The sequence below is a fragment of the Pseudophryne corroboree genome, chromosome 9, assembly GCF_028390025.1.
Source record: "Pseudophryne corroboree isolate aPseCor3 chromosome 9, aPseCor3.hap2, whole genome shotgun sequence".
NCBI lineage: Eukaryota > Metazoa > Chordata > Amphibia > Anura > Myobatrachidae > Pseudophryne > Pseudophryne corroboree.
The window spans coordinates 345,401,232-345,413,552 of NC_086452.1; the positions used below are offsets into that span (position 1 = coordinate 345,401,232).

The 12,321-nt window shown below is 43.0% G+C and overlaps 1 protein-coding gene and 1 pseudogene across 8 annotated transcripts in view; one reads left to right on the plus strand and one right to left on the minus strand.

The window, feature by feature from the left end:
* The window catches only part of CHL1 (cell adhesion molecule L1 like), a 464,787-nt gene that overhangs the window by 76,256 nt on the left and 376,210 nt on the right, over positions 1-12,321 (minus strand). For all 8 annotated transcript variants that reach the window (XM_063940640.1, XM_063940638.1, XM_063940643.1 and 5 more), the window contains one exon: positions 9,099-9,214. In XM_063940640.1, the coding sequence (XP_063796710.1) occupies positions 9,099-9,214 (116 nt within the window). The remainder of the gene's footprint in view (positions 1-9,098; positions 9,215-12,321) is intronic.
* On the plus strand, positions 4,689-4,807 carry LOC134964050 (5S ribosomal RNA; annotated as a pseudogene).

Genomic DNA, 12,321 nt, shown 5'->3' on the forward strand with positions numbered 1-12,321 from the left:
TAGATTCAGTCTCAACATCACAATTACAAGTTATCAATCTATCTGATAAAATCTTATCTCCCGATCATATGGCTGTACTTACGAAAGGACTTTCTTTTTCACCATCGAGGTCTTTTGATCGTTTCCTTTGGGAAAAAGACCTTAGACTCTATGGGAGAAAACTTCTCCTTAAAAAATTCTTTTCTAAACAAACACTTCTGGCAACAACACCAGATCCCAATCTTTCTATGGAGGCTCTAAACGCTCTCAATATTTTAGAGGAACTACACATGGAATCTGTTGGTAATGAATCACCAATATCCAGACCCAAATGCAGATCCAAGTCTTCCTTCTTTCCCCCAGATCAAAATAGCCCTGAAATTCGAGTCTTTCTCAATATGGTTTCAAAAGAATTTGATAATATACATGTCCAGACTAGGAAGGGCTTACATCGTTTTCCTACCAACTTAAAATTCAATGAGAGACAGGCATTACGGGAACTCCAAGGCTGGAGGGATGTTATCATCAAACCCTCGGACAAGGGGGGTAACATTGTTATCTGGCCACAGGAAATGTATATTATGGAAGCTCGACGTCAACTACACAATACCACCTGCTACAGGAAGCTTCTAAATAACCCAACTTCTGTTTTCCTTCAGTCATATACTAAGATAATACAAGATGCTGCAGCACAAGGTACCATTACACAACAAGAATTGAAATATTTGACAGTCTTAAATCCTAAAACACCCACATTTTACTTATTACCTAAAGTACATAAGGATGCAGTACGACCCCCTGGAAGACCCATCATGTCAGGCAACGGGGGTCTTCTGGAGCAACCAAGTCGGTTTCTCGACCTACATCTTCAGGAATTTGTACTTTCATTACCTTCTTATTTACAGGACACTGCAGATCTCCTAAGAAAGATTCACGACATACATTTTGAAGAAGATTTTCTTTTGGTAACCCTTGACGTAGAGGCGCTATATACTAGCATTAGTCACCAGCACGGCCTCACAGCAGTCAAATTTTTTCTGGACCAGGGAGGAGAAAGTGATTTTTCCAACTTTCTCCAACATCTGCTTCATTTCGTCCTTTCTAAAAACTATTTTGTCTTCAAAGACCAATTTTTCCTACAAGTAAGAGGGACAGAAATGGGCGCAGCTTGTGCGCCCACATATGCTAATCTCTTTCTAGGATGGTGGGAGCATTTCTTTGTCTTCAATTCCGCTAATGAGAAATACACCACACATGTCATCATGTGGCTCCGATACATCGATGATATTTTTATCATTTGGAATGGGGAAAGAGAATTATTATTGGAATTCATTGAAATGCTGAACACCAATGATCTGAAAATTCAGCTCACACACACCATTAGCTCGGAAACTGTTCCATTTCTGGATTTGAATATCTACAAATCAGATACAGGCTATTTAGCTACTGAATTATACCGGATGGAGACAGCAACAAATAGCCTTCTTTATCAGACGAGTTCACATTTCCCCCCAATCATTGAAAATATTCCGAAGGGGGAATACCTGAGACTGAGAAGGAATTGTTCGGAAGATCCTGTGTTTAAGAAAAAAAGTTGGGAATTAACAAATCGCCTCCAAGCGAGGGGTTACAGTAAACGATCCCTCAAACGTGCCTATTCAGCCACCAAGAAGATCAAAAGAGAAGATCTCATTTTTGGAAAGAGAAAAGGGAAACCCGAACCAGATGACAATATCAGATTTATCGGCACCTTCTGCCCAGAATGGAAAATGCTGAGGAATGCCATATCCAAGCATTTACCGATACTACAATCGGATCCTGACCTTGCATCATTTGTAAAAACTCCAGTTCAGATGAGTTGGCGCAGGTCGAAGAACATCAAAGACCAATTGGTCCGTAGCCATTTTTTGACCACAACTCCCAAGAAACCCACAATAACTGGCTCTTTTCCGTGTGGTCACTGTAAACTGTGTCCACAAATTGTACAAAAGAAGACGGTCATAGACAGACACGGGGAATCAGTCAAAATACAACGTTTTTTCAACTGCAACTCACAGGCAGTAATTTACTGTCTAACTTGCAGCTGTGATTTAAAATACATAGGTATGACCACTCGGAAACTAAAAGAGAGGATTTTAGAACATATGGGCAATATTAGAAATGCCCAACAAGACATCACTCGAATGAAACAACTTACCTCTGTTGCCAGACACTTCCATTCGGTCCACAAAGGATCAGCAAAAGATCTGAAGGTCTTCGGTCTGGATCACATTAAGCTGGGAATTCGTGGAGGGGACATCACCCATGAATTATCAAAACGAGAAAGTGAATGGATCTTCAGATTGGGCAGTTTGAAACCACTTGGACTCAATGAGAACATAAATTATGGTGTCTTTTTATGATTTAATAAATGCCTTTTATTTCTTTTTCTTTTTCTAACTATTAAGAATTATTCAACCTTTACCTCATCCTTTTCCACTCTCACTTCTTCATACACAATCCTACCCTACCTTCCCTCTACATAATTTTGTGTCATTTTATCCACATAACACGCCAATAATTATTCTTTCTTTTTTCTTTTTCCCTTTCTCTTTTATTTCTCTCTTTCCTTTATCTCTCTCCAAACCTGTTTCCTCCTCTCGTATAATTCCCCTAATTATTCCTTTTCATCAAATCACCCTTTTCCATAATCACCACTTTTTCTTTTTTTCACCTTAATTAGTAATCTTCACTCACTCCAACATTTTATTTATAGTTTCATCACTCCTGCTCATATCACCCAATATCGTGCTATCATGATTTCATACAATCTTTGTAAACAATTCCTATCCCAGTATACTACCTTCCCCAATCGTCACTCTATAACAGTACACGTCCCCTTTAATACACATCAACCTCACCCATCATACATCTTCCCCATTCCCATGACCTCCCTCACCCTAATTACTTTTCAGTTTATCACCTTTTAACGCAACTTATACCATTTGCAATCAGCAATCACATTCAGTAACAATCCTCTATACCCCAATGGGTTTATATCATTTCAATTACAACAATTGCAATATCATCCGCTTTTGTATACCTTCCATTCTGCTTTATTTTTATTTTATACCTAATTATATTTATATTTCATTTCTCACCTTTTTAACAATTTTTTCTATCTCATTATTGCTCCTCATAGCTATGATAATTGTATGTACTAATTTTTCATAGTATTCATTCCTTATTAACAGGTACTATTTCGTTACTACCAGAATCTAATGTTAATCTGCCCACACCGGTACCCTTTTTCCTTATGGCCATACATATCCTCCCGCGAGAATAAGTACTTTCAGATCTACTCAACAGCAGCCGCTGACGTCAGCGGCTTCTAATTATGTACACTTCATTAATAAATATAATAGTAGGCAGGCTCATCCCTAACCTATAACCGTTCATTACTCATCTTTGAAATTAACCCGCCCGTTACTTTACCTGGCGCCGCGACTAGCTAATAACTATATATTTCTTTACTAAGGGCATAATTGCCCTTTTCCAATATGGCGCACCTGACTTCCGTCTTTCACATTGCCTCCAATCCCCGGACCTTATTACCGCTGACGTCAGCCGCATCCGGGGATATGTAGCGCAAGTGTTACACTCCGTAATTAGCAATTAGAACTCAGCAATGATTGGCCCAGACGCCCTAATCAGGCGTTTTTAAACCGCCCGGCTAGACACATACAGACCCAGGAAGTGAACAAGCCCTATGGGGTGAAACGCGTTTTCCAATTCAGTACCTTTGGGTCCCTTCTATTTGGTCACACAGGATTCCTGGTCCTTGCCTCAAATTCATATTACTGGCCTCAGCCGCTGCATTAGAAAACTGCATTCTATCCCTGAATATATTCAGGTCAGGTATTCCATTATGTGGCTATAATTATTTTTCTGACTCTAGCCACAGTTCATAATAGTGCATTTTTTCACTAAACATTTATTTGCATACAGCAGCAGTAACAACTTATAGCCTTTGTCATTTTTTTTTTTTTTATGTGACCATGGTTATTTCTTAGTGTATTTTACTGAGACTCTTATTTAGATCCAAATTGATATACCAGTATTAGTAATCTATACTATCGTCATTTTATATGACTACAGTGATTTCTTTGTGCTTCAAATTTCGGTACAAGCTCCTTTGTGCTTAAATGTAGAAATATTCCTTGGTGTATTTTTCCACGAAGATTCAACTTCATGTACCAGCATTAACAACCCACAACATTGTCTTTATATATGATTGCAGTGATCTCTATGTGTTTCAAATCTCTGTACAGGTGTATTGCTTTTGTATGCAGAAATATTTAATCATATACATAATCTATACCAATATCATTTAGAGCAATTCTGCACACTATATGAATTTAAAGTTCAGCTGCTACTCTGTGATATCATCATTTTGTGTGCACCTCCCGACCTTTGAACAGTCCAAATTGAATCAATATATGGCTGTATTACTATTGCATGCAACATAGTAATGAAAGAAAATTGTGTTCTCTCTTTCATTACTTTTTCTTCCGTGGACTCTCATTTATGATCCAGGGACACAATACCACCAATGTGGGATTTGATGTTCTCTGCCTAACATGAAAAGCAGATCCACACTTTATTCTTGTGACTATAATAGTCACCTTTCCCTTATATAGGTGCACTCTCATTGGAGTCTGACCCACCCTCTCTACTATCAAACCGCACTGCTAATGCCCGATCTCGTCCGATCTTGGAAGCGAAACAGTGTTGGGCTGGGTCAGTACCTGAGGAGGAGACTCGCAGGGAATACCCAGTGTTGTAGAGCATCAATCATATCATATGATGTGTGGTATGTGACTTCAACAGCAGTATCACCACTTGTTTCTTAAATTTTACCTACTTTTCTTTTAGGAGGGTGCATATCCTAGGTTGAAGAACCAATCATAGTTCTCCTAGCATATATACAGCCCGAGCCTACCAATTGAAGTTGAGCTAATAACAGCACAAATCCGATATTGTCCTGTCAATGACAATAATCTCTTTTGATTGTTTACAAATTCATCACTCTAATTGATCAAATAGATCTCATTAATACAGATTGCCTGTACTGGTCGGGTTGAAATGGGCGTATGACTTCGCAGTGTCTACACCCTTTCTTATCTCATCTCTCTGAGGCAGGACCAGAACATTTTATTACATTTTTCCTATGTGTGTAAAAAAGTTTACCTTGGATCGGGCAATTTCATTGATCTTAATGAATACCTAAATAAAATTATGTTTTATCAGTATTTCATATGATTAATTGGATAATCACGATAAGTGATTACAATTAGATAAGAGTGCGCCCACACAAGAGCTTTCTTTTTTCTCCCCTGCCTTATATATGTCCTCTCTAGCTCTGGGCGCACCACCAAGCTGGACACGGAATTTAGGATTTACCAATCTAATTGTCCATTTTTTGGTACCTCTTGATTAAATGTGTATTATCTATATGACCAGTGCCGGGTCGCTCCTTTTCTTGTTATAATATACAGCAAGCTAATGATATAATAATCGGAAAACTGTATGCATTGCAGCTCATATAACATACAGCAAGCTGCCTGCACAATATATCATATTGTATACAGCAAAAGGGCTGCACCACAGCTGATATGATCTACAGCAAGCTAGTGATATAATATTCAGAAAGCCGAATGCATCACAGCTCATATATTAAACAGCAAGCTGCCTGCACAATGGTGGTCATTTCGAGTTGTTCGCTCGTTGCCGTTTTTCGCAACGCAGCGATTAGGTGGAAAATGCGCATGCGCATGGTACACAGCGCGCATGCGCTTAGTAATTTAACACAAAACTTTGGAGATTTACACAAGCTCGAGCGACGTTTTTTCATCGCTCCAGTGATCGTAGTGTGATTGACAGGAAGTGTGTGTTTCTGGGCGGAAACTGGCCGTTTTCAGGGAGTGTGCTAAAAAACGCAGGCGTGCCAGGTAAAAACGCAGGAGTGGCTGGAGAAACGGGGGAGTGGCTGGCTGAATGCAGGGCATGTTTGTGACGTCAAACCAGGAACAATACAGACCGAGGTGATCGCAATCTAGGAGTAGGTCTGGAGCTACTCAGAAACTGCAAGGAATTATTTAGTAGCAGTTCTGCTAATCTTTCGTTCGCTATTCTGCTAAGCTAAGATACACTCCCAGAGGGAGGCGGCCTAGCGTGTGCAATGCTGCTAAAAGCAGCTAGCGAGCGAACAACTCGGAATGACCACCAATATCTCATATTACAGGTTGAGTATCCCATATCCAAATATTCCGAAATACGGAATATTCCAAAATACGGACTTTTTTGAGTGAGAGTGAGATAGTGAAATCTTTATTTATTGATGGCTCAATGTACACAAACTTTGTTTAATACACAAAGTTATTAATAATATTGTATTAAATGACCTTCAGACTGTGTGTATAAGGTGTATATGAAACATAAATGAATTGTGTGAATGTAGACACACTTTGTTTAATGCACAAAGTTATAAAAAATATTGGCTAAAATGCCCTTTAGGCTGTGTGTATAGTGTGTATATGTAACATAAATAAGTTCTGTGCTTAGATTTAGGTCCCATCACTATGATATCTCATTATGGTATGCAATTATTCCAAAATACGGAAAAATCCGATATCCAAAATACTTCTGGTCCCAAGCATTTTGGATAAGGGATACTCAACCTGTATATACAGCAAAAGAGCTGCACCATATATGATATAATATACAGCAAGCCGATGATATAATATTCGGGAAACCGAAAGCATCGCTGCTCATATAATATACCACAAGCTGCCTGTAAAATATCTCATATTATATACAGCAAAAGGGCTGCTCCACAGCTGATATAATATTCAGCAAGCTCATACCCTCCAACATTTTACACATAAAAATCTGTACAAATTAGAAAAGAGGCGTGGCCACGTCCCTTTTCCTATACTTTCAATGTAAGTTTGGAGAGTCAAAAATCGGTACAGACCATAAAAAAAAGGTACTGTACCTATTAAAAAGGTACAGTTGGAGGGTATGCAAGCTGATGGGATAATATTTGCAAAACTGAATGCACCACAGCTCATATAATATACAGCAAGCTGCCTGTACCCAGGGCCGGCTCTACCATTAGGCAGGTTTAGACAGCTGCCGAGGGCGTCGGGATCTGGGAGCGGGGTGGGGATGGGGGGCGCCACTGGGTCTGCCTATCATAAACTTGAGGGTGTCTCTGAAAGAAACATCCTTGTTGTACTTAATGATAGTGGTGGCTGTGGAACCTATAAGTCACACTTTCATCTAAAGGGCTGGGAAGTGTCTGTTGGTGGCTGTTGTGGGCAGTAGCCTGAAGTTTTGACTAGGGTGCCGAGAAACCTTGCACAGACCCTGCCTGCACCATATTTGATATTATATTCAGAAGAAGTGCTGCACCAGAAGTTTAGATTTGCATAATATACAGAAACCATGTATATAGGAGGTCATTCCGAGTTGTTCGCTCGCAAGCGGATTTTAGCAGATTTGCTCATGCTAAGCCGCCGCCTACTGGGAGTGAATCTTAGCATCTTAAAATTGCGAACGATGTATTCGCAATATTGCGATTACACACCTCGTAGCAGTTTCTGAGTAGCTTCAGACTTACTCGGCATCTGCGATCAGTTCAGTGCTTGTCGTTCCTGGTTTGACGTCACAAACACTCCCAGCGTTCGCCCAGACACTCCCCCGTTTCTCCGGCCACTCCTGCGTTTTTTCCGGAAACGGTAGCGTTTTTTCCCACACGCCCATAAAACGGCCTGTTTCCGCCCAGTAACACCCATTTCCTGTCAATCACATTACGATCGCCAGACCGATGAAAAAGCCGTGAGTAAAATTACTAAGTGCATAGCAAATTTACTTGGCGCAGTCGCAGTGCGGACATTGCACATGCGCATTAAGCGGAAAATCGCTGCGATGCGAAGATTTTTACCGAGCGAACAACTCGGAATGAGGGCCATAATGTAAAAGGTGAGGCAGACATTTTGGGTAATCAGCTTTATTCATCCTAACCACGGAGGAGAAACAGTAACTTTAGGCACACTGCTTATCTAGGATTACAATGGACAGAAAGGGCAATAAGTGGAAGTGATGACACATATTGGGGGAGATAATACTAGGCAAGATACATGGTCCTTACAAAATCATCAGAACCAGTGGTGGTTGCTGCCCGTGGACAGACCACACACAGCATAGGGGTGGGGCTGGTTAACACATATAAACATATATTATACTGCATGTAATATGTGTGATGGCTGCCTGACCCCGAGGATCGGCAGAGCTGTGTGTATCCCAGCTGCGGCTGCACTTGCAGCATTCATCTTTTACTTCCTGTATAAGCCCGTCCCCAGACCCCCATAAGCTAGTTTTACAGGAATCTGGGGGACGGGCTTATATAGGATGGCATAGGCAAACGCAGGGGTTGGGGGTTCCAGTTGCCCGGAAACCCCTCCTTCTCTTGGCAAGTGGCTCAAATTATGACAATAGCAATAATATATAATACAATTACTGGAGCTGCCACCATATCATGCAGTTTAAGAGACATGACCAGTGGCAGAACCTTCTTCTACCAAGTGTGCTGTTTGTGTGGATCTGAGTCCTCAATCAGTGCACTAGACCAGAGAGTAGCTACCAGGAAGAAGAAACAGGAGCCTTACTATGAGGTGGGAGAATGTGTGCTTAGAAAGTGCAGTATTCTGCATATATAGTGTTAAATATTACTGTTTTCTATACAGTATACAGTGTATAAAAAGACCAATGTTTACATTAATGTCCAGGGTCATTACTGGGTTCTTATACTGCTCCCCCAGACTCCCACACTTGCTCCAGTGTTCTACAGAGTAGGATATTATGGACTGCATTTGGAAACCCCCCTCTAGAAATCCTGCGTTCGCCACTGGATGGAGAGCTGAAGCTGAATGCTGCATCCTGAGTGCAGTGGTGGCTGTGAAACACACAGATCTGCTGATCCCCAGGTGAGGCAGCCATCACACATAGTACATCCAACTGTAAAGGTATGTTTATATGTGTTTTGTTCTCTCTATTCATCTAAAGATATACTATACCTTGTAACCTGACAGATGTCCTCTTACTCTGTCCTGAGAGATTTCTGTCCATGTCACATTTGCTATGGAATGGTTTACCAGGTCTACTGACACATAAGATGGAGTTGCGTCAGGAGCTGAAATGAAATAATAAGAATTTACTCACCGGTAATTCTATTTCTCGTAGTCCGTAGTGGATGCTGGGTACTCCGTAAGGACCATGGGGAATAGACGGCCTCGCAGGAGACTGGGCACTCTTAAAATAAAGATTAGGTACTATATCTGGTGTGCACTGGCTCCTCCCTCTATGCCCCTCCTCCAGACCTCAGTTAGGGAAACTGTGCCCGGAAGAGCTGACATTACTAGGAAAGGATTTGGAATCCAGGGTAAGACTCATACCAGCCACACCAATCACACCGTACAACTTGTGATAACTATACCCAGTTAACAGTATGAACAACAACTGAGCCTCATTCAACAGATGGCTCATAACAATAACCCTATAGTTAAGCAATAACTATATACATGTATTGCAGAAAGTCCGCACTTGGGATGGGCTCCCAGCATCCACTACAGACTACGAGAAATAGAATTACCGGTGAGTAAATTCTTATTTTCTCTGACATCCTAGTGGATGCTGGGTACTCCGTAAGGACCATGGGGATTATACCAAAGCTCCCAATCGGGCGGGAGAGTGCGGATGACTCTGCAGCACCGAATGAGCAAACTCAAGGTCCTCCTCAGCCAGGGTATCAAACTTGTAGAATTTTGCAAAAGTGTTTGATCCCGACCAAGTAGCAGCTCTGCAAAGTTGTATAGCCGAGACCCCTCGGGCAGCCGCCCAAGAAGAGCCCACCTTCCTCGTGGAATGGGCTTTTACTGATTTAGGATGCGGCAGTCCAGCCGCAGAATGTGCAAGTTGAATCGTGCTACAGATCCAGCGAGCAATAGTCTGCTTTGAAGCAGGAGCATCCAGCTTGTTGGGTGCATGCAGGATAAACAGCGAGTCAGTTTTTCTGACTCTAGCCGTCCTGGAAACATAGATTTTCAGGGCCCGGACTACGTCCAGCAACTGGGAATCCTCCAAGTCCCGAGTAGCCGCAGGCACCACAATAGGTTGGTTCAAATGAAACGCTGATACCACCTTTGGGAGAAATTGGGGACGAGTCCTCAATTCTGCCCTGTCCATATGGAAAATCAGATACGGGCTTTTACAGGACAAAGCCACCAATTCTGACACACGCCTAGCTGAGGCCAAGGCCAACAGCATGACTACCTTCCACGTGAGATACTTCAACCCCACGGTCTGAAGTGGCTCAAACCAATGTGATTTTAGGAAATCCAACACAACGTTGAGATCCCAAGGTGCCACTGGAGGCACAAAAGGGGGCTGAATATGCAGCACTCCCTTAACAAACGTCTGAACTTCAGGCAGTGAAGCCAGTTCTTTTTTAAAGAAAATAGACAGGGCCGAAATCTGGACTTTAATGGATCCCAATTTTAGGCCCATAGTCACTCCTGACTGTAGGAAGTGCAGAAATCGACCCAGCTGAAATTCCTCTGTTGGGGCCTTCCTGGCCTCACACCAAGCAACATATTTTCGCCATATGCGGTGATAATGTTTTGCTGTCACATCCTTCCTAGCTTTTATCAGCGTAGGAATGACTTCATCTGGAATGCCCTTTTCCATTAGGATCCGGCGTTCAACCGCCATGCCGTCAAACGCAGCCGCGGTAAGTCTTGGAACAGACAGGGCCCCTGCTGTAGCAGGTCCTGTCGGAACGGCAGAGGCCAAGGGTCCTCTGAGATCATTTCTTGTAGTTCCGGGTACCAAGTTCTTCTTGGCCAATCCGGAACGATGAGTATAGTTCTTACTCCTCTCTTTCTTATTATCCTCAGTACCTTTGGTATGAGAGGAAGAGGAGGGAACACATAAACCGACTGGTACACCCACGGTGTCACTAGAGCGTCCACAGCTATCGCCTGAGGGTCCCTTGACCTGGCGCAATATCTTTTTAGCTTTTTGTTGAGGCGGGACGCCATCATGTCCACCTGTGGCCTTTCCCAACGATTTACAATCAGCTTGAAGACTTCTGGATGAAGTCCCCACTCTCCCGGGTGGAGGTCGTGCCTGCTGAGGAAGTCTGCTTCCCAGTTGTCCACTCCCGGAATGAACACCGCTGACAGTGCTAGCACGTGATTCTCCGCCCATCGAAGAATCCTTGTGGCTTCTGCCATCGCCATCCTGCTTCTTGTGCCGCCCTGTCGGTTTACATGGGCGACCGCCGTGATGTTGTCTGACTGAATCAGCACCGGTTGGTTTTGAAGCAGGGGTTCTGCTTGACTCAGGGCATTGTAAATGGCCCTTAGTTCCAGAATATTTATGTGTAGGGAAGTCTCCTTACTCGACCACTGTCCTTGGAAGTTTCTTCCCTGAGTGACTGCCCCCCAACCTCGGAGGCTTGCATCCGTGGTCACCAGGACCCAGTCCTGAATGCCGAATCTGCGGCCCTCGAGAAGATGAGCACTCTGCAGCCACCACAGCAGAGACACCCTGGCCCTCGGGGACAGGGTGATCAACCGATGCATCTGAAGATGCGATCCGGACCACTTGTCTAAGAGATCCCACTGAAAGATCCTTGCATGGAACCTGCCGAAGGGAATTGCTTCGTAAGAAGTTACCATCTTTCCCAGGACTCGCGTGCAGTGATGCACCGACACCTGTTTTGGTTTCAGGAGGTCCCTGACCAGAGATGACAATTCCTGGGCCTTCTCCTCCGGGAGAAACACCTTCTTCTGTTCTGTGTCCAGAATCATGCCCAAGAACAGCAGACGCATCGTAGGAATCAGCTGCGACTTTGGGATATTCAGAATCCAGCCGTGCTGTTGTAGCACTTCCCGAGATAGTGCTACTCCGACTAACAACTGCTCCTTGGACCTTGCCTTTATAAGGAGATCGTCCAAGTACGGGATAATTATAACTCCCTTCTTTCGAAGGAGTATCATCATTTCGGCCATTACCTTGGTAAATACCCTCGGTGCCGTGGACAGACCAAACGGCAACGTCTGGAATTGGTAATGACAGTCCTGTACCACAAACCTGAGGTACTCCTGGTGAGGTGGGTAAATGGGGACATGTAGGTAAGCATCCTTGATGTCCAGTGACACCATAAAATCCCCCTCTTCCAGGCTTGCAATAACCGCCCTGAGCGATTCCATTTTGAACTTGAACTTCCTTATATAA